Below are 23,598 nucleotides of genomic sequence, written 5' to 3'. Positions count from 1 at the left end.
TGCAAAATAACTGCCGGGACTTCCTGAAAGAAAAGCTAAAGATCAGTGATTCAAGAAACAAGTCCGACTCTACAGGAGTGAACTGGAGAGTAAATGAGGGACCTGACTGTAGAAAACTGACTATACTGGTCTCTGTAACAACTCCAGCCTGCCATGCTAGACTCAGTATATACAAATGCCACGTAAACACTCTCCAAGTATTAAACACATCCAGTCATCTGTCGTCCCTGTGAGCGCACCTCTTACACGATTACTGTGAAGGAACAAACGAAAGGTTACTCACTCACTCTTGCACTCTGCCGCTTTACAAGGCGACTGCTTACTGCGTACAGACCGTCTGTTCTCTATGAATTGCCAACTCTTCCTCCATATCTTGTCCACCATTCTCTCAGCAGAGTCAAGTCCAGAGTACACGGGCTCCTCCAGGAAACCAAAGCTCATTTCACGTCATGTGCCAATCAGCGGCCAACGGGGAGTTGCATCATGTTGGTCGGACACATTGCTCCAATACATGTTACAAAGTCCAGGTCTGAGCAGCACGACAGAGCAAATACGACTTCAGCAGTTCCTTTAAAATACCTAAGTGGGTATATGTGCGGTGCCCACCTTCTCAAAAACAGACCTCAGGCTAACAGTTCTTCTCCTCCATGGTACAGTGCACTCCCTGTACGCTGGCAGCCTTGTGTGTTTGAACTGTGACGTGCCACACCCATGCAGTGTACACAATCCACTTCCTTCATTAGACAGCCTCCAATCAACAGTCAGGAACAACAGCCTGCCAGCAAACAGCAAAAAGTGGTGGGTGGAAAAGTGGAACTGAATATGGTCAAAAGTTCACACGGCAGATGTGTTAGTAAACTCGCTTTACATATTTTGCTCTTAACCGGATATAGATTTCCCTCTGCACAGTGGGCCCACAAAATGTTTTAAAAAAGATCCAAGCTCCTCCACAGCCTGTGAACATTAATATAATAAGCCTGCCCCGAGCGGCGACATGTCAGTTTGTGAATTTGAATCTAATTCACAACCCACAACTTTGTCCCTTTTTGTCTGCCGATTCCTATCTTTATTATATTGTATCTTAATATAAGTATTATAAAACTATATTTTATTGTAAAAAATGTAATATTAAGTCACTAAAATGACTCTGTAGAGCACAAACCTCCACCAAGGCCCCACAGTTCCCTTATATTTAAGGTCTTGACCTTCAATGTAAAGTGCCTTGAGATAATGTATATTATGATTTGGCGCTAAACAAATATAGGTTATATCAGGTTGCATCAAAATCCGCACACTCAGATATCAGTTCCCTGAATGATTCTCTGGGAAAAAAATATCTCACAATGTTTAAAAAAGCCCCAAAATTGAACGGGTTCTTTGCCAACAGAAATGTTTTTGAGGAAAATATCAAAAAGCATTTGAGGGTGAAATATTATCAGATTACTGTTTGGATTAAAAACATCCAGAAAGTATTTTGTCAAATTCCAACTGCAAATAATGGAAATATTATTATGTTTTGAAGCAGTGCAGGAGTTAAATTCCACCATATGCTGCAGCAGAGTGAATTCTTGGACTTCACATTATCCTTGTGTGTCTGAAAAGTGATGACCCGCTCGTTATCTGCAGCCAAGGACAAGGTGACACAGAGGAGGTTCATATATGCAAAGTGTCGACCACATACATCACAACCAAGACTAAGCAGAGGGCCTTTATTACACTGCTGGTTCAACCTAATACCTTGCACAGGGCCCACTGACTGACTATCATACTTCATTGCATAATCACCACTGGGACAAACCTCCCCGACCATCTGTCATGTGAAGCTGCCATCGCTGGAGTTAAAAGTCACACCTTGCTCTCTGTCACGGCACCAAATTAGAGCCACTGGTAGATTTTTTTGTTTTTGTGAAGAGGTTTGAAGACCGACCTGGATAAAGTGATCATGTGTACTGTACATAAAGCTATATAGTATTTCTATAGTAAGAGTACAGTATTGCAACTTTTTGTTACCTCCGCCAAGGAGGTTGTTTTCACTGGGTCAGGAAAGCACCTATTAAATCTTGGCGCAGATCTGGATCAGGGGGCAGAGCCAGGAATTATTTTTTACTTTCTTTGGTGTTTTGAAAGACTTTTGTTGATTTCTCAGAGAATAATTCATGGATCCGGTGGAAAAAAACAAGTCATGTTTAGGGGACTGTTATCCGTGAGTGTGTGCAATTTGGTGCAGATCCAAATAGAAATCGAGTATATTTAAATGTGGTTTCACAAAATGACTGTTGTGCTTTGGAGGGGGTATAAACTCTACCAGTGCTATTCTGATGGGCTCTATGTTTATTTAGACATTAGCTCAGAGCTCTGTTGTCTAAATGTCCTCTCACAGACTCGTGTGGCTGCAGATTCTTAGTTTCGTCATCATAGTTTTGTTGTTTTGTTTTTCTATTGTACTATTTATAGAGAGCTGAGAGTAATTGCTTTTCCTGATTGCTTGTCGTTACTTACGAACCATATGACAATACAGCCACGGTAATGAATCGACATGAAACGACTGGAGACACAATAAACGACCGGCTCCTTTTAATAGCTACTACAGCGCTCCTCTGTGGTTCGCTCTCTCACTCGGTCACCTCCAAACACACTCGAGGCACAAACTCAAAACTGCCGCTGCAGAACTGGCTTCGCCCTTTCGCCGCTGAGACCTGGAGCCAGGTTTTCTCCTTTTCCATTTCCCTTCTCTCTTTCTTTCCGCTTCACTTTCAACCAGCCATGCATCCAGACTGTGGGTGTGTAGCTGTGGATGTACAGTGGGAATAAGTGCTTAGAGGAAAAGGAGGGGGGAAAAAAGAGGCATTAAGAGCCCATGTTTGAAGCTGGAGATGTAGGTTGTATATATCAAAACGTCGTTGGAGGTAAAGGATGAAGCAATGACAGTTGTCTAAGGATCACTTCCTGGTAGCAACAACGCAGCCGTTGAAATATGATCTCTCTATATTAGCAGCCGCTACGCAACCGTGTCTGTCCCTCTGTCTGGCTCTTTATCCAGCCGGAGCCCCCGCTGGTTCCGATGTAGGCATGGATAAGCATGTCGGCTCAGCTGGCAGTGATTTCCAGCCATGAGACCCAGGGATTTGTGGGGAGTTTGACCATCTCCCTAACCTCCCCTCCTTCCCTCTCAACACATCCTGAACAAACAGGCCCAGGCCCCTGTCCAGGCCTCAGCCAACTCCATCAGCCGGACCTGAGGGAGAAACATTCCTCCATCCCGGAAAAGAGGAGTCACATCTTCAGGGAATAGAACAAGGCTAATGAAGTGCAGGCCGGAGTTACGGAGGAAGAGAAAGCCGCAGTGTGGAACTAACGTGAATCCCAAAGCAAGGCACCGGAGTAGATGTAAAACTCCTAATTTGTGTTTTAAGATGCGTTTGTTCATTTGGGTTTAATGCAGCGTAATTTAATTGTTACCTTGAAAAAAACATTTAAAATGAGAAAGCAATGCACAACAGTATATGTACAGCAGGCAGTAACTTGTTTGTAAAGATTGATAGTAAAATTGTGTTTCTCAGGTTAAAGGATGAAGAATAATCCAGTTGTATAATGTGGGCACCCTGAGATGTTAAGGTCACTTCATGTAAAGTTGCTAGAACAACACAATACACTCTCTTGTCTTGATGGTATTGAAACATGGCCAAGAAAGTGAAATGTGCCCTGAATTTAAATGTTTTGGATTTAAATTATGGAAGAGGTAGAGTTGGGAGAGGTAATATTTATTTGCTAAAATGATAAAATATGAGCAATGACACTAATGTAACAGAACTACAGGCACTTTTACATTTCAGGCCTTTGTCACAACCTTATCTGGTTTTTCTGCGCGTACGTAAACATAGCCAGTGAACCGACCTTTCCAATCAAATCAAACAGACCTTCCGTGATCGCAGCTCTCACCCCACATGCACTGAACAACACGTGCTGCAAACACAACAAAAGCAGATGTTTGCTCTCCCCCTCTCTCTGAGAGCTCATAAATACAGACGTGCTCCCCAGCCCGATGACACAGATGTGAGCGAACGCATTTTCCAGGTAAAAGGTTAGGAGACCACACGTGACGACGAGTTAACGAAGTTCGGCGTCAAAAAAGATAAAGCTGGCAGTGAACACTCAGATGTATCAGGTCAGTTCAATAACCAAACTAATGGAGGATGTTTGTAAGGGTTGTAAAAAGACAGCGAGGAGCAGGTTGGAGAGGGGGGGCTACTGTTGGACACGGTCGCAAGCTGGAAAGCTACACTTGCCTGCAGACAGACAGAAGAATGACTCTGGAGAGTTTGCAGCAGACAATATACAGTCGGCCGGAGCCTCATAAGACTCGTGGCTGAGTCATGGCTACTACTGGAAGTTGTATATTTCAGCTTGAGAGCCGTGAGACTCTATAAATCAGAAACTGTCGTCTTGCTTCCAACTGGCCAGAGACATGCGAGTCTTCAAAGTGAAGCCACACAGCTAAAACCAAAACACAGTATTTAAATGTATCATGTAAAATATCTGACCTTTGTCCTTCTTATTACACTTTATATGGCAAAGTTATGTGCATGCACAGCAGTACTGAACCAATCTCACAGCCTCTGGGGGCAAAGGCCAGTATTTGGGGCTGCAGACGGCTGATGTTGAGGCCAAGTCTCCAAAGTCTGTTCGCCGTTTACTGTTCACAGTCAGAGTTGAACGTTTAGAGTTTACCTCTAATATTCAGCAAGGAGACTTTAGAAATATGAAGAATTCTAAACAGAGATTAAAAAACTTGTTACAGCAGCAGCTCTTCTGGTTCAGGAAGCATCACAAGGAACAATCCACCGTTCAGCTGTGTTTCAGTTCAGTGGGTGGGACTACGCAGTCAGAGCTGCAGAGGGCGCTGCTGCTCAGTAAAAGTTACATAGTGATGCTTTAAGTTAAATGTGTAACAATCTCACAGCACATCAGCCATCGTCTTATAAATTACACTCATGGGGTCACAGGCCAATATTTTGAGGCTCCTGGTATAGACAGTGAATTTCTGAGCCAAGACTTGCAGTGCACCTTTTACAGTCTAAAGTCAAAGTCAACTTTATTTTGAATCCTGCCATATGTACAGGACATTGACGGGATTGAAATGCTGTTTCTCTCTGATCCCCGGTGTAAACAAGTAAGTAGACAGAATATATATGTATGCAAAAACAGAACTTATAAGTATGCAAATACTCAAAACATAGTACACAGCATAACATTGTACGCAGTCATAAGGCACACGATGGATAAAATGAGATTAGTGCAAACCAGAATAGTGTAAAAATGGATTGAGAGTGTAAACATACTTCACGGGAAGCTAATATCTGATGCATTCCGTCAATCTGTTCCTCCTGTTTTACTCTCCACACCAACTTGTACCTGCGAGCAACCAAAGACGGCTCCCACGTGATTGGTCAAACTAGAAAGGGTAACATGTAGAATCTGTTTATAGAGACTAGTATTGAACTGACTCATTAATCACAAACTACTGAGTAGAATCAGTCAGAAAAAATGAAAATCACCGGATGAAGTCTGCATATAATTGATTAGTGATTCCAGAGTTCCAAAGATTAGGAATAATAAAGTTCTCCATTTCTAACATAGCACAGAGGCCGTGTACGAAAGCAAGTGTGACGGGCGGTTGATGTTTTGTTGACGCCGTCCATGCCCACACTTGTTACTTGAAGTAATCAGAAATCCATACCATTCCCTTGTTAACTGCCAGACCTCATTCTGTCTACATGAAGGCTTCCCTGCTACCCCCCCCCCCCTCCCCTCCCGTCAAGACTCACGACAACAGCAACAACAACAACAACAGAGCCACTGTCAATATTTCCTCAGTTATAAATAATTAAACTCTCCCCCACAATGCACTCAGCACCTGGTCTTGAGTATCCAGCTATGAAAAACCACAGAGTCACAGCCAGCGAGCGGGAGGGCCACGAAACACCACAGGAATGCCCTTCAATCGAGCTGGAGGGGGGGGCAGCTCACAGATGGATTCTGTACAGTAAGACTAAACACACCATGATCTCTCACACACACACACACGTAGTGAGTCAGAGAGGGGACATGATCTGTTTTCCATTGTGACGGAGTCAAAATCGAAACGGCAGACCCGACTTTTTAAATACATGGTCTTCGTGACTGAGCTCGAAGCTTCACGTTAATCCCGTCAGCTCCTAGTGTGGATTATGTGAAAACACGTACAAAAAAAACGAAGGCGTTATCTTTTCTCACACACACACACACACACACACACACACACACACACACACACACACACACACACACACACACACACACACACACAGTCTCTCAACTGTTTATGAAACAAAGACTTATGAGCTCCTGGAGCCTGGTGAAACTTCATTCAATGACAAAACACACGCACACACACTTCACACTCTACTATTCCTCTTACCAGCCATTCAGCTCCAGCTCCAGCAGTGACAGGGTCTTCTCTGAGTTACACTGCAAACACCACATGCTGGCCGGCGCTCACAGGACGACGTACTCCAAACACAAGCGTTCCCACTCACCAGTCCCCATTACTGCCTACCAAGGTTTCTCTAATACACATAAGGATCTCAAAACTGTCATTCTCCCGTATCTTGGTAGCTCTCTACTCCTCAGGAACATGTCCCATTTCTTTGCCTTGTAGCAGCAGCCTCATAGGGATGCATGGTCTGTGAGTCAGTCTACAATCTCTGTGACAGCCAAGTGGAGATCTTTCTTTTTCTCTCTCTTCCTTTCTGTCGTCTGTGCGCCGGGCTAGTAGGAGTATAAGGAGGGTAGGGGAAGGGGGGGCGGAGGCTGGGAGACGGGAGTGTGGGTTTCTGCCAGGGCCGGAGCAGTATGGAAGGGGGCGGGGTGCCGGGGTGAGGGTGTGAGAGCGTTGTGGCTCTGTAGCTGGGTAGAGAGGAAGAGGGAGAAGGGGATGAAACACCTCCTGCACAACATTAATCATGCAAAGAAGGGGACGCTCAAATGACCCCGGAGTCAGAGAGAAAATGGGATTTTTCTGGCTTTTCATCAGAGAATGTGAAAACATGAAAATGAGAGGATGGGGAGGGACTGAGAGATAAGAGCATGGACAGGAGGGAGGTGGGGGAGAGAGTGACGGCCTCATCCAGTCCAGCATGTACAGGTATAGAGGAGATAAATGAGGAGAAAGTGAGAGGAGAATGTGGCGTGAAGAGGAGATAAAGCTGCAGGAGACAGGGTTTTGGGAGTGTTTGAATGTCAGAGGTACCTTTTGTTTGCCTTTTATACACAGAGGAGGAATGACTTAGTGGGCAGGGAAGGCAAATACGAGCGAGCACCTCTAATAATAGAGCCTTTCAGGGCCCGAGCAGTGACTGTCAAGATGGGATCTAAGAAAAGAAGCAGAGAGGATTCTGCAGAAAAAACACGGCAGTGTTGAAGGGTTGTTCTCCTCTCGCCCTCTCTTATTTTCAACCTCCCTCAAATCAGCTTTGTTTTATTTCGTGGATAATGTCATGGTGCCAGAATGCCACCCGTGTTATACTGTGACCGCCGAGCTCACCCGCCGCACACTCCCATCATCCCACTTCACGGCTGCACAGGACCCCGGGTGGACTGCGCCGCCGTCTCGGGACTTCACAGCGTTGTTGCTCCGACAGGCCAGAGACTAATCACCCCTCTGAGAGAAGGGGGTTGGGGTAAACTGCCCCCAAGTCAAAGGTATTTTCTATCTAATGACAACAGGCACAGGAAGCAGAGGAGAATGGCTCCCACATGGAGCCGGTTTACAGGGACACCAATCATTTACACACACGCACACCCACACATACACACCAGTCCCACCAGGGAGACGTGGATGTCCTCTAATTACAGGCCTGAACCCTTTAAAATGATCACCTTCTCTGGACGGTTTTCATCTGAGCCTTCAAACGAACGACGCGGAATGAGAGACAAAGCAGAAAAAAGAACGAGTAGCTAAAAAAAGGCAAACGTCTGCACACGGTTATCGTCTTAACATGTGCCCCGAATCACAGCAGGGGACGTGCACGGAATTACTTGCCGTGTGTGACTCAGGGAGAATCGTTACGTGCAGCGAGGCAGACATAGTGACCGGCCAGCCGATCTATTTCAGTTCAGAGACCTTGGCCCTGGACTCTGGTGACTACAGCTGCTAATGCGTTGCGGAGCTGCAGACACTTGACTCAACTTACAGAGCTCGACTATCACGCGATCGCTCCACTCTCACCCGAAATCCATTTATTCCTGAGTGCCAGTAAACACAACAAACAGAAATAAAAAATAAATAAATAAGGCAGCCAAAAGCCATTTAAGACACTCCTTCTCCAATAAAACTGGCATCCTCGTTATTCTATCACTTTGTCTTGGTGGCAGGCCTCAGGGAGAGTCTAACTAGAGTTTATTTGTGTGGGAGTGAGATATGAAGTAATTGCTTTTCTCATTTTGAAGATCAACACGTGACCCCCTGAATGCCATGTGATTGTTTTTAGTATGAGGCTCAGGAGCCGCTTTAGCATAAGCGTCAAGGGTAGCTTTGCTGAACTGATCAAATTAGACGGATTCCAGGTATAAAGCGGAGCTGCGAAACTTTTCACAAACTCAGAGGCGCTTAACAAGCCTGTGTAATTATCTCCGTCTGCCTGCCTCAGAGTCTCGCTATTCCTCCTCCGGTGTTACGACCCAGTGTACAGTCGCCTTGGCTGAGCGCAGGCCCACTCCATCTCCCGAATCCTGGCTGCACGGCGCTCGGCTCCAGAATGATGTCATTGAGAATTCCAGGCAGAGGCCCACTCTCTGCTCATAAAATGCCATTTCTTCAACTCAATACATATGGTTTCTCCGAGTTTCAGCTCCTATGCTCGACCACCCCTCCCCACCTCCCCTTAGTTTAGTCTGCGTGCCTCCCCCTGTCTTCCTCTTCCCCGTAGTTTTCAGCATAGAGAAAGTCACGTACATTATTTCACTTGGGACGAGACCAAAGAGGCGTCCGCACACAAGAGCCTTTATCAGGTGCAATCCCGCAATATTATCAGAGGGAACAAAGGAAACTTGGATTTTCCCCTTTGCAAAATAGAAAGATAAAAGACAGAGTCGGAGGGAAAGACAGCAAAGGAAACGACGAGGGGAGTGGGAGAAGTGAACGCTTCCTGGAAAGTTGGTCACAAGATTTTGGCGCCGAGTGCTCCGTCCGTCTACATGACATCATGCACCGTTTTTCATTATCTGCTGAGCAACTGAGACCTGCGCTAAGAAATGGAAAATAAAACAAAAACTGGGTCCTCGCCTGGTCTGGAAACAATTAGAGCGGGCTGATGTCATAGTTTGATACAACAGAATAGTAAATGAGATGTAGTGGCCCGGGTTAGCTTAGTGAACACAGAGGACTTTGTGGAGGAAAAAAAAAAAAAAAGAAACACATTTTCCCTGTAAACTGTCAGGAACAAAAGAATTCCTGTGCATGAAAAAAAGGATCCAGCAGAGAGATGTATAAATAGAGCTGAAATAAGAGTAATTAAAGGATCTGCTCATCACATCCTGGCAGCAAAGCTGGAGCAGATGTGTTGCCTGTGGGATCCAATGGGAATGATCAAAGTTCATCAGTGGCAAGTGGTGGCTGGGAGGCTTTTCTCTGTTCTACCGTTCATAACTAAGTAGTTCCAATCAAGATCGAGACAATCTGTTGGTCCAGACATATGGAAACTGAAAACACAGACTTCAGACACAAGTAAAAACATTATTTCAACCAAGTTAAATGTTTTTTCTTTACACAACGGGCTATTTGCTTCTCACTAGGAACGTAGTTGATGGGCATCAAACGCTGTTATCTCTGCAGCACTGACTGAAAGGGGTTTGCGGCACGATGGATCGAAAACTGTCGAACAGCATAGAACAGCACTGGATGACTGGTTATAAGACTGAAGGCGTAGAAACTTTAGTTTGACATTTTGGGAATTACAGTCATTTACTTTCTTGTCAACAGTTAGAGGAGACGATCAATAGCACTCTCATGTGTGCACTTAATTTAAAGCTGCAGCCGGGGGACAGTGTAGCTTAGGTTAGAATAAAAAACTGGAGAGCCAGCCAAGAAGTCACCGATTTTGTTTTTGGACACTGCCACAGAAGCCATTTTCCAACTCTTTCTCTATTATATTAAGCTTTTTAAAATCACAATTTTAGCTTTATTTAAATCTAGGGTTGGTAACTTTTTATCTTATAAGGTGAAATCCTCTCTACGTCCCGATAGCCATCAATAAAAAAGTCTGAAAAAAATAAACCCGGAAAAAAATCAGTGTCCCTCGCAGGACTGTGATAAAAATGACCAATCATTTAATTCAGACCAAACTAAATGATTCGCTGGCGAGACGAGAAGTTGGCGAGCGAGTCACGGGAGAGTCGGTTTCTAGCAGTTGTCAGGCAGCGCGTGTTCATGTGTTTTGGGGGCATAGCTTTGACAACAGATACAACAAATGGGAGGAGGGTTGGGAGCCTGCTCTTGCTGGTTTTTCCAGGATTATCAACTATCGATTTGAACAAATATTTTATTCAGCTGCCTGGAAAATATTAAGCAGTAATAAGTTTGTTCTACTAACAACCCATATAAAAAGGTTTAGTGTGTAAGATTTAGGTGAAAGGGATCTTGGAAATTGAATATAAAATAACCCTAGTGATGTTTTCATTATTGTGTGGAGGCCACCATGTTTTTTACAGAAGCCAAGACTGGACAAATTGAATGACAACTGAAGGCTACCACAGGTTCTCTTTCATGTTTGGAAGGGGAGGGTGAGGTGAGGGGTATTCAGCTGCAACGTGCAACATCACCACTAGATGTCACTAAATTCCACACACAGAACCTTTAAGTCACCTGGGGTAACTCTCACGCAGTAAGAAAGAGCCAGGTCTGCTCCTCAGTCTTTCCTGGGTGGAGTTCTTTGCTCACTTCTCTCTGTGTTTGCGTGGGCTTGCAATGATTTCCTCTCACATTCCGGAGATGTATGCAAGTCAGGTGGGGCGGAGACTCCAAACTGCCCAAAAATTTGGGTGTGGGCATCGAGTGCCACCATCCTGGGCAGGGAACACGCAGGGATAAAATGACACCCTTACGATGGAAACCAAACAAACTTTAACTTAACAACTCGCCCACATGTTTGTGTGCTCGTTTCTGTGTAAGCAGTTCTATAAAAAAAAATACATTTTATGGAACCACAGGGCTGCAAAGGCCTGACTACATGCATCTGCTATCTGTCTCTTACACTCTATAAAAAAAATAGGTCATATTTTGTTACCATTATTAGAAACGGGCCGAGTTTGTCCATTTACAATAGGTTCCTTTCTGTTCACTTCATTACCAGAAACCATATTTCTCTGGAGCCCTTCACCATAGCCCTCTGCCTGGCACGGAAACACACTACAGCACAATTCTCCCCGGCTAAAAATAGACCCATGTGAGGTGACACACTCTGGTAAACACTCAGTGTGAGAGATGAACAATACTGTAAAGCACAAAGAGGAAGAGTGCACACCAATGGAAGAAACAGCCACTGAACGCCCTGCTGATTCCATCTCATTCTCTTTTCCTTTGTGGCAGATCGATGTGCAGAGTTTTTCAATGACAGTGGAATTAAATTTTGAGGTCAGCTGCAAAAAAAAAGCGGTGCAAGATTTAGAAAGTGTCTTCGGTGGTTTGAGCTCCGAACAGCCCAGACTGCAAATGTGACAAAGGCCACAGCGGGTATAAATACTTGTGGCGGTCACAGGAGCGTGACACGACAGCCAGACGCACAAAACAGACCCTGACGGAGGCCTTATATGATGAGAGTACAGTCTGCAGTGGGCTTTCAGAGGGACACTGCCACCCGCTGGTTAGAAATGAGACTTCACGTTGTCTGTGCACACAAGGCCTAGGGGGGGCGGGCATGTGACGCTGAGCTCATTCAGGACGGCTGAGGTCAGATGTGTTTGTCGTGGCTGAGGGGGGCTGTGCTACTCCACTGCACCAGGATGGTACACACCAGCCTTGTCTGGTAGGGGGACGCCTTGCTGGGATGCGGGGGGGTGGGGGACTGGTGCAATGAGCTATTTGGGGCAGTGGCAGACTCACACCTGTCTGAAGTCACACAGAGAAAGTCCTGTGCTATATGTGTCAGGGAAATGTGGCACGGCAAAGACATGTATAGCATGTCTGACATCACTATTACTGATGATATAGATTACCGTAGAAATACTTTATGTATGTGATATGTTCTGAAAATTGGAGAATTTCTTTCATTTTAGGTCATGCAAAAAAAAAAAAAAAGATTTTGTAAGAATATACACGCATCGGCTTGTGCACTTACCGAAATTCCTCTTTTTTTATTGGCACGTTTTCGAATACACAACTTGAAAATATTTATATTCCGATGATTTTAAATTATTTCTGAAGCATCTGCCTCCCTAACAGGATTATAGTTTCTAACCAATCAGCAGAGAGAGTCCCAATTTGTGTAACATGAGGCAAAACACTTTAAAATCATGTCTCTCTGATTCCAGAGCTGATTTCAAGTAGTCATCCATCAGCGCTGATTAAAAAAATAAACATCTATCATTTGACATAAACCAGACATGTTTCTAAAATAAGTGTGTGTGTGTGTGTGTGTGTGTGTGTGTGTGTGTGTGTGTGTGTGTGTGTGTGTGTGTGTGTGTGTGTGTGTGTGTGTGTGTGTGTGTGTGTGTGTGTGTGTGAGCGAGCGAGCGCCTGGCAATCAATTTGGAGCCACGAGCAAATTGACTGGAAGGAACAATAATAACAATCACTGGCGTTTCAATCAGATTCCATTTATTGTCGACTGCACCAGCGATCAGATAAACAGCGGATGATCTTGTACACGCTGCTTTATTAAGCATGAAAATGATGTTAATGGTTTCAAGCTGAGTATTCGAGTCTAAATACGACATGAATTAATGCATATTGTTAATTTAAAGTAGTGAATCATCATTAAGTATCGTATGGGGAAGACTTGCGCCGTCAGCTATAAAATATACTGACTGGGAGATAAGGGGATCATGTTTGAGGAGAGACAGATAAAAGGGAGGAAACACAGATCCAAACCTTTACATTCCTACAATAGTTGAGCCTGCGATGGCGTACATACCACGACTCACCTCTCCACACACAGCTGTCTTATCACCTCAGCACATTTTTGCTTGGCTTTGCTTTCCTTCGAGCTCTGGACGCCACGGTCACGACTCCAGTTACTTGCTGGGCTCCGCCCGCCCTTCCCATGGCCGAGGCAGCGGTGCCGCCGTGGAATCCGAAGCCGGCAGCAGAAACACTGCGGCTATTGAGCCCCGAGGAGCGGCTCCCGGCTCGGCTGTCTACACTGGCACAAGCCATTGTTTGTGTTGGCACCGTGCATAAAGGCAGCCTCTTTCACGTCTGCCTTTCTCTGTCTTTGATTCCAGGAGAAACACAAGTCACGGGACAATGGCGGCTAACGTGTAGTGATGAGCCGTGTCAATATGTCAAACTCTGCCAGGTTAGGTTTGTGGATTTCTGCTCGGGACCCACAAACCTCAGACGTAATCCATGAGCCTGTGTGATTCCAGTGTCATAAAGAAATTCAACGTTTCCTTTCAGGCCCTGCTCCACTTGGAGGTGAAAGCACAGAGCGTATTTCACTTTAATGGCCCTCATTAGGCTGACAGTGATCGAATCATGCAGGAAACGTCCTGTTATTTCTGGAGAAAATGCCTAAAAGTGGTGGACTAAATAGAAATGTGGGAAAGTGAAGGCAGCTATGAGTATCGTGATCTACTAATACTGTTTAAAAACATTAAAATACAACATTAAAATCATTAAATTGAACTCAGCGTGAAGCTAAAACAAATTTTACGTTTCATTCTCTTGTGATTCGTTTAAAAAGAATTATAATAAAATAAATCAGACTACTCAGGTTAGAAACTTCTTTCTTACACTGACGATGAATTCTACATGGATTTGACATTAACCGTTCATCAAGTAGGAACTTTTTTTTTTCCAGTAATAAAAGTCAGTAACTGCTGCATCAGGATCCCGTTTGTCAAAGGAAACACTGACTCTTTTCCGCCTTTTTTCTCAAAACCTCACATCCAAGCAGAAAAACAAGCTCCACTCAGAACCGAGTTACCAGAGGACAGAAAACTCCGGATCAGTTTACACGTGATGAGAACTCTGAGCTTACGGCTGAAACTGAAAACCTGATCAGTTGTGTTTAAATATTTATTGAAAGTCACGGCTGAAAGAACCTAAACAATGAAAGAAAGAATTAAAAAATAAATAATTCATGATTCCAGCACCCCTGTTTATGTCCTCAATTCATGCATGTCAACGTTTTTTGGGGAGGCTGACGATGACACAAAAATAAGAGAAATTATCTGTGATTTTTTTTTTTGGGGGGGGGTTAAACTGGGAAGCAATCAATCACAGAACAAAAGCCCAGAGATAACGCTGCTGTCCTCGATCTGCATTCCTCTTCCCCAGGAATGCAGAAGGAAGGTGAGGGAGCTTTTTGTGCAGGTCACGAGAGCGCTGAGAAATGGATTCATGTTGACATATTCCAGTCGGAACAAGATATCCTGAGTGTGCAGGTTCCATTCATACCACATTTCCCCAAGACCCAGCGGGTGCAAGTCAGCAGATCTTATATTCCAACATGTGACCCGTTCATGCGGGCGAGGTATAGGACGAGAAGCTTTACAGAGCGAAAACGACATGATGAGAATAACAAGCTAAATCATTAGAACGCAGGGGTCACGCAGCGCAGTGCTTATTGTTTCATTTCCCACAATGCCTTCCCGTAACCTCTGCTTATTTACACAGGGGTGACATGGATTCATTCACCTTCTCTATGACAAACTACCTGACAGCAGCTTATGTTGTGTGGCTTTCATTAAATTCACCCACAACCAATTAATAGATTATCGTGCTTATTGGACGGTTTCTGGCACAAATTGGAACTCGACACACGTCCTTCAGGGGCGAGTTACATGGAGAAACACTACAGACCTGACCAGAGGAGACTGAGAATTAAAAAAATACAACAAAACAAGTCATTAGAGAGGAATGGATTTGAAATGCAGAGTGAATCTATCTGCAATCTCGACCGGATCCCTGCTGTTTTATTGACTGTAAGCTCAGCCCGGGTCCCTGCAGGCTGCAGGACCCATCGATCTGGCGCCCCCTCAGTCACTTATTAGAGGCCCCTGGTCCCAGCACTCTGAACCCACAGATTAATGAACTGCTCCTTTACGCAGTCGACCATACTGCGCATCACAAAGTACAATATGTCAGGTTTAAACGAAAGTGGTCCAGTCGCTACAAGTGTGAGAAATTCAAAAAGCAGTGGAAACCGATACTTGCTTTTTTCCACTAATGTATGATTTACTTCCAGAATAAACAGGCTTGGACGAGGATGTGGAAACATCAGAGGACAGAGAGGATGTTTCTCTACCACCCCCCCCCCCCCCCCCCCCCCCACCCACCCCCCGTTTTCTGGGACCCGTTCAGATTTGCCTGAGAAGTTGACGGCACAGACAGATGTAGTTTTTAACACGGTGGTTTCGGGGGGCTCCGGTGATTGAGCGAGCGCTGTCCAGATTCTGTCGTTTTAATCAACTGAACTTCCCGAACAGCCTCAGGTGTCAACAAAAAAGCAGGAGGTTGTATCAGCAGAGGGTAATTCTCACGCCCGTGTGGTAATCTACGACTGACACAAAGATCAACACGGGCCGTATGAGAATGTTTTCTCATTTGGTGGAGGCTGTTTCCTCAAGCCGCTTCTCCAGCCAAGTTACAGTTTGAGTTCTGGGCGTTCTTCACTTTGATTTATTGGCCTTGGGAGAACTTAGGTGAAGTAAGTAACTGTCTGGAAAGAGGATATTTAGCTCTTCCAAGGAGGTTACGTCTTTGCCCGTCTGTTTGTTTGTTTGTATACAAAAAATATCATTGTTTGTCAGCAGGATTATTTAAAATCTATGGAACAGATTACCACGAAACTTGGTGAAGGGTTGGTAAATGGGCCAAGAAAGAACTGGGTGACTTTTTTTTACTTTTTCACCAATTTCCAAGGAAATAATTCATGGATCTTGATGAAAACAATCAGCCATATTAAGGGGACTGATATCTATGAGTGGATGTGAAATTTGGTGCATCGTGATGTAAATTGAGGGAGATTGTTGGCCTCTGCATGCAGGTTTGCCTTATTCTAAAAGTTTGCTAGTTTGAGTTGACATCAAATCCACGTTGAGCCTATAGTAATCCATTTTAGGTGTGTGGTTAAAAGGTCAAACAGTCTATGAAAGCCTGAACTTCCTGGAATAGACCTTAAGCAAACTGTACGACATACAACCAAGGATTTTGCAGTGACAGCTGGAAGGAGCAGTTTCCCAGGGAGGGACGTGGTGAGTCAGCAGCTCAGCGACATCCTCAAACCAACACTGATAACAGGAAGAGATCCTCTTCCTTGTGTAATCTCTTCATGTGTGTGACGGGTTCACTTTTTTTCTCTGCTGGACCTCCTGCTCAGCCACGTAAAGCATCTGCTCCCAGTAAAGTGAAGACGCTTTCCGGAGATCCTTGCTCCTCAGCATCATTTTAAAGCAGCCCAGGGACCTTATTTTAACTGTTTCCCATATGGAAGCACACTGAGTAATGAACAGAGAGAAGCCTTCGGATTCGCCGTTTAATGATGAAACACCAAGGAATCCTGTGTAATAAAAAGCTATCGAGATTCACTGCTGCCTGTGCTCAATGATCCCAGAGGGGAATTCTGCCTTTTATTTGACGCACCAGGTAAAGTAACTGAGCAACGTCCTGCACCAGGACAACGAGATCACGTGTGGCGTGATGGGGATGTAAACATAGAACAGACAAAGAGGACATAAGGAGGGGGGGGGGGGGGGGGGGGGGGGGGGGGCAGAAGAGAACAGAGGGAGGGATAGAGAAGAAGGGCTGAGCTGCATGTGATGTAAACAGATTGCAAACTGTGCATGCATTCAGCACAGTGCCTCCCTCTATTCTCTGACTTCCATTCTCACGTACAGTATGACTGATGAGGGAGAAGCCGCCTCACGCTCTGTGCATCTAATGGGCTCTAATGATGGCCTCACTGGGCCGTCCATTCTGCTAACAGGTCTAATGAGAGCGGGTCCGAGCGGAGGGAACACACGAGCTCTTCATGAACAAACAGATCATCGGAGGTCCTGTTTGTAGACGTGAGCGAGAGGGCGATCGGCAGGAATGTGCCGTGAATCATAAACATGCTGTCATTGGAAATGGGGGCTTGGTCATGTTCGGAGGAACATGAAGCAGAGAGGAGCTGGGAGCTCAACAACCTGCAGGAGCTCAGAGGTAACAGTGCAGCAGGTTGTAAATCACACACGCTTGCTGAAATGTACGTTGCAATATGATAAAGATGCATTTTGATCACAGATATGAAAACACTTCCACGTCCAACTAAATGTAGACTAAAGGAAATCAGTTTACATTGACATACAACCATAGGAAAGGAGAATACGAGGACATTTGAGGATATTTGAACATTTTCTTGTCACAGAAAGTAGAATGGCACTCAGTAGAGGACACTCCCCTTAAATTCAATCAAGCTGCACCAAATTTCACACACTCCTCAGTTCCCTAAATATGTTTTACTTTTTTTTTTAATCAAGATCTATGAATTCTTCCCGGGGAAAACATCGAGGACTATAAAAGTCCTCGATATGTCTACTGATCAAGATCTGCACCAAAACCTTCTGGGTTCGTCCCTGATCCACACAGCATCCTGCCACTAAGTTTCATGGAAATCTGACAAGTGTGTAATCTTGCTTAGAAACAATCAAACCAAGGGACAGGGGTGAAAACATAACCTCCTTGTCGGTGGAGAATATCAAGCCTTCTAGTAAATTCTTCTCCTTCTAGTAATTCTGCAGTATTGTGATGCATGCACACCAGGTGCTGTATCTGCTAAAAACACACACACACACACACACCTTCAGAGTAGAGCCCACCTACCTCCTCACATCTGTCCCCGGGTCGGCCCTAAGTGACACGATGCTGGCTCTGATGACAAACTGCTGCAGCTCCGTGCAGAGAGGACTGTGGTTACTGGAGAGCGGCTCTGTCGGGCACAGGAGACTGGGAACCCTCCATCTGACTGATTTACTCTCCACTAATCAGCACATTCCCCCTGAACGTCGATGAAAAGAGGAGGTTCTCCCCACGCACAGTGCCCTCCCCCTGCCTCGCTCACACTCTGACCCTCACTCTTCTTTCAACCTCTTTCTTTATTTCTCCATCTCCCTCTTGTTTTTCTTCTTCTTACCATCAGCTGTCCTCTCATCCACCCACCCCCCCCACCCCCCAACATGCCTCCAGACTGGTCTGTGGTCATTTATTCAGCTGCTGTGTTGATGGCTGTGGTTCAGTGGGGGACACTGTGTATTGCGGCTCTGCAAGGTCACCGGTTGTTGTTTTTTTATTTCCTCCCTCCTCAGGACACATGGCGAGGCTGAAGGGGAAATCTGAGCTCTCAACTAGAACACAACCTCAGACAGCCTGCCTGCATGAGCACAGACCAAAATGCAAAGAAGATAACAGGTCATCTAACAATGAAATCTCTTTAAAATCTGAAGGGAAATGGCAGCGCTTTTCATATTAAAGCAACACTATGGAACTTGTTTGTCATTTCCACTCCTGTGTGGAGCAGACTGAGCGATGCAGCCAGAATCAAATCCAGCAAGTTCAAGAGTAATGCCGAACTGTAAATCAGTCAAAAAGACGTAGAGGTCATTAAAAACCAGCATCTATCTACAATATTCATCGGGGAAACTTGCAGAATATGAAGAATTCTGAACAGAGTTTGGTGCATTTGTCACAGCAGCAGCTCTTCTGGTTGAGGGAGAAAGGGATCATGGGTAATATCCACCGTTTAGTCGTGATTCACTTCAGTGAGTGGGACCATGAAGCCCAACACAATTAATCACCATATATGGCTGCAGAGGGAGCTGTTGCCCAGTAAAAATGACATAGCAGATTCAAGAGTAATGCTGTAGATCAATAAAAAAAGACTTGAGAAGTCATTAAAAACCTCTTTATCTCCAATATTCAGCAACATTCAGTCAGCAGAATTAACACCATGTGTGGCTGCAGGGGGCGCTGTTGCTCGGTTAAAGTAGTAGAGTTGCTTTAAGTTGAATGTGTAAAAGTGAAACCACATCCTTCTGATTCGGGAAGAGAAACCTCTGTGTGGCACAACAAGCCGAGAGAGCTGACACCGAGTTCACTGATCTGCAAACATCCACCTCTCTGTGTGTCCTGTCTTTCTGGATCCTGCTCAGGCCAGTTCAGTCCAGTCGGCCATAGCTCACAAAAACATGTCAATAAAAGAATACAAAAAAGGAGAAACGGGCAGAAATTCTCAGAAATGATCCCTCACTTGTTGGTGTGGCTTCCTGTGAGCTGCAGACTGTGTTGCTCTGTATTTTTGTACATCTACAACACAGAGTCCGGGTAGAATCATGTCTTAATTGGCCATGTTGAGTAAACCTCGCCATGTTAACGTCTACAGCAGTTTATCTGGGAGAGAAGCCAGAGAAACAGAGTAGGAGGCTGCAGCAGCTTCTGTGGGAGACGACGGAAAAAAGCCCCCATCTGCCTTCATTTGTCTTCACTGCGCTCACCAGTGGACCACGGTGAAATTCAGGGCCGCTCGTTTAGTTTTGACTGAAAATATCTCCCGTTGTTAAATTTCCTCGCTCTCTGCCCTTGACTCACTCACGGCGGACTGCCCCGGATCATTGGCTCCGTGGCCATTAACCAGGCAGACATGCAGCCACACAGTGGGAGGCAGATCAATATAAGACCTCTGTCAAGCACTCACAGGAGATTCTCTCAGACCCTGAGGCTGTTCTCTGCCCAGACCGCTCTCCACCAACAGATGGCGGTGGCGTGCAGTCGACGCTGAAGACGGGGACTGATGCAGGGGGTTTAGGCTCATACCACTGATCAAAAGACTCCCACATATCTTCATCAAGATGGGCAAGGAAACAAGTTGGTGTTAAGTGGAGCAGCGGTGGGAGGGTTATTGTCGTAAAAAAACAGGGAGGGAATGTGGAAAGAGAGAGAGAGAGGAATGAGAGCGAGGGCTGCAGATGGGGAGAGGGAGTGAAACTTTATTCTGCGGCTCCCGAGGGAACTCATTTAAGCTGCAGGCGGACATGTTTGGTATGAATGACGAGACAGGTTTGATCTCTCAGTCTCATTCGTCAGAGACGGTGATGACACTTCAGTTTCAGCCTTGAGTGGCCCCTGTTTTGAAAGACATCGAACTGCAGTCTGGGTAATAGGTCCCGACACTTAAAGTTCAAAACACATCTTTTTCCCCACTATCCCATAAAATCAGTAGTAATAATGATGATTATATCAATAATTCAGCTTGTGTGCAGAACTGATTAATTTTCAGTCATTAGATAAATTACAGCCCTGGAAAGCTGAGAACCTGAGTGATAGAGGCATTAGATGTGTCTCTGTGGACGTGCTCCTCATAGACTGAAAGCGGGATTTATCGCAATTGCACGCACGTGCACAGATCTTTGAGGCTAGTTGTCAAGGCAACGGCCAGGGCTGACAGAAAAAAAACATGCACTGTCCGCACCGTAAGAAGATATAGATGCTTTGGTATGTGCAAAAAGCACGGGCCTGCATTTACACTCACAGCCCGGAGCAATTAGTCCAATCAGGATAAACATTTAACTTTAATGACTGTTTACCAGCCACAGAACCAGCCTCCAGGACAGCATGCTTATTTCCCTCACGCAGGGACACGTGTTCATTTCACACGCCTGCGCCCACACAATGCTCGCAAAACAAATCAGCTGATGATTAAATAATAACTGATGGGAATGTGTGAAATTTCTGCTTTCGAGTTGTTGATGTGCAACTAACAATCCCTGTGTTTATGAAATCAGTTTCGCAGATCTTGAGACAATGGCTCTCTGATGAATCGTCCTCTGCCAGCAGCAGTATTTTATCCGTTCATTCACCTGTTCATCGCAGGCTATGACGGAGCTGAAAGCCCCCACAGGGACCACTCTGTTCTGCAGAGTACATGCTCTGTTGTGCCATTATCAGCTGCCCAATCCCCTGACCCCCATTCCGCCTCGCTAATTTCTGACATAAATCAAAACGCACTCTGGATAATGAATGTTTGCTTTGTCACAGAAAAGTGTCAGCACCTACAGCAGTGCAGGTAAAGGCCCATTCAGAGCCCAGAGAGAGATGAGTGATGGGGATATGAAGACGTGCATGCCAGCCTCCAAATTCTGCAGCAGAACTAAACCCTATTCTGATCAGCCAATCGCGAGCTGCTCTCGCTTATCCCGTGTTTGCATGTGCACACATGACTGTATGTGAATCAGCACGGAAACTTTGCGTATTCATCTGTGCATGTGCACGAGTGTGTGTGTACATGGCACAACAGACCACAATGTGCAGAGCGTGTATGCAAGAAGCTGCAGTGCACCAGCATGAGCTCATCACTCCCCCCAAACCTCCTCCCTCGCTGCCCCACCATCCCACCCCTCCTCTCGCTCGCCATTACATAAGTTAATGCAGCACACACCCTCATTATTCTCCAGGCAGGCGCTGTGAAGAGAGGCAAAGGAATATGTCATCAAAAAGAGGAGAAACAGCTAAAAAAAAGAAACAGCGCTTGTTTCCCTCTGAGCTCCCACACCCCCTCCCACTGATCACAAAGAGCACAGCCGAGGCAACACGGATTCCGGCCTCGCTGTAATAAAAAATTCCTAACATGCATTTTGATTTGCTCTGTGGGCCTTTGCCCCGATCAGACACCTCGGTAAACACACGGAACATGAAAAGCAGCTTCTCTACAGGGTGGCATTCTTGAGCAATAGAGTAAACAAACATGCCTCCTCAGATGATTAGCGCTTTTAAAGCTGTACAGCTTAACCCGAGTGATGTGGGTATACTGCAGCAGAGGCAGAATGTTCCCAAACACATTCTCCCATGATGTTGCAACCCTGCAGCAGGAGGAGGGCGAAGTTTGTTCTCAAGCTCTTTCCCTGCGAGCGGCCCGCAGCACGGCAGCACCATTTATTAATGTCATGTTCAAATTTCCTCTCAATATAGCAAAATGGACCAAACTATTAGAGGGGAAAAAAAGGTTACGTGAAGAAGAGAAAAACTATCCTCTCTCTCTCACAATGCTGATGTCCATCTGGGAGAAACATTGGTATCAATTATTCAGAGGTGTGCGGACACGGGGCTGCAACTTAAGAACAGATCATAAAAAGCCTGCACAAATAAAGTGAACTACGCGTCATCTAACCCTGCACAGCGATGCACCAAGTTCTTTTTGTGGTCACAGACACAAAAGGATGGAAATAAAACACCCATAATGATGTACTGCTCTGTGAAAGTCAGCCCGTGCATGGAAAAAGCCACAAGACGCAGCTTGTTGCAGTGCAAACCTGTTTTCCACTGGTTGAACACACAAATAAGTGACTAGATTAGGTGACTTAACTACATTTTGGTTCAGCGCTACAGTTTCCACCTCCGTAAAAACAAGAAAAAGTAACTGCATTATAAATGTCGCACCAATTCTGGAAACCCGAGAACCAGTTGTTCCGGTTAACTGCAACTGGAGAGTTATAACAGCCTCCTCACATCTCCACCGTCCACACACAGAATACGGCTTCAATCCGAGACACGTCTAAGCTTTTCCACCCTGGAGAGTTTTGTTTTTTTTCACTCACCACAGTGGAACTGCAGGCTCGTTTTGGCTGGTTGCTACTTTTCCATTACAAGTATTTCCTGCCTACGAGACCTCACTTGTCATACAGTCAATGTAACCAAAGCAGGGGACCCACAGAGGGGTCAGAGCCGGCTCTCGTCTCATCTACGGACAGGATGCAGTGTCACCTACTCTCTGTGCAGCGCGGTAGGTCCGGTTCAGGGCCGACGCCGTCCTGCTGGAGCCGTTTAACCTGGAGGTGATGTCAAACCGGTTCATTCATATTAGGCTCTGCGGCGCTCCGTCCCATGGATATCCACCGTGGGACAAACAGGCATCAGTGACGAGCTCCAGAGCCAGACACATTAAATAAGTGATGTCCTCGTCGTCCCACTCTCTGACACAGAACCAGCGACAGATCAGATGTACCCTCATGTCTATGGTGTCACTGCTGAAGGATTCCTGTCACAGGCAGATGTACATTCCCTCTTCTCATATTTAAACAGGTTATAGCATTAACCCTTTCATTCAAGAGAAGAGTGGGTGGGTTAATAACATCGGGAGACGTCTGTGCATTTGTTTCCTGGTTGGTTTGATTGTTTGTAAGCAAGATTACACAAAAACTACAGAGGCGGATTAGCACGAAACTTGGTGGTAGAATGTGGAATGGGTCGGGGAAGAAGCTATTAACTTTGTAACATTTTCATTGATTTCTCAGAGGATACGAAAAAAATATAAATCGGGTATATTTATGACTGTGAGCAATTTGGTGCAGATCCAAATAAAAACCCAGATC

The 23,598-nt window shown here is 45.3% G+C and overlaps 1 protein-coding gene across 11 annotated transcripts in view; it reads right to left on the bottom strand.

Moving 5' to 3' along the window:
* Positions 1-23,598, bottom strand: part of LOC117764059 (IQ motif and SEC7 domain-containing protein 1-like) — a 95,357-nt gene that overhangs the window by 16,256 nt on the left and 55,503 nt on the right. Inside the window, exon 1 of one of the 11 annotated variants that reach the window (XM_034589497.1) lies at positions 18,062-18,201. The exons of 7 other annotated variants lie outside the window; for them this stretch is intronic. Coding sequence is in view for 2 of the 4 variants with exons in the window: in XM_034589490.1 (XP_034445381.1) it covers positions 284-441 (158 nt within the window). In the remaining 2 variants the exon portion in view is untranslated. Of the gene's footprint in view, positions 1-283; positions 678-6,457; positions 6,796-18,061; positions 18,202-23,598 lie in introns of those variants that run through there. 3 more of the 11 variants (XM_034589494.1, XM_034589490.1, XM_034589496.1) reach the window with 3 other exon arrangements.

The sequence above is a fragment of the Hippoglossus hippoglossus genome, chromosome 7 (genome assembly GCF_009819705.1).
Source record: "Hippoglossus hippoglossus isolate fHipHip1 chromosome 7, fHipHip1.pri, whole genome shotgun sequence".
Classification (NCBI taxonomy): domain Eukaryota; kingdom Metazoa; phylum Chordata; class Actinopteri; order Pleuronectiformes; family Pleuronectidae; genus Hippoglossus; species Hippoglossus hippoglossus.
Note: the sequence above shows the minus strand (reverse complement) of the source record. Positions and strands in the feature narration are given on the sequence as shown.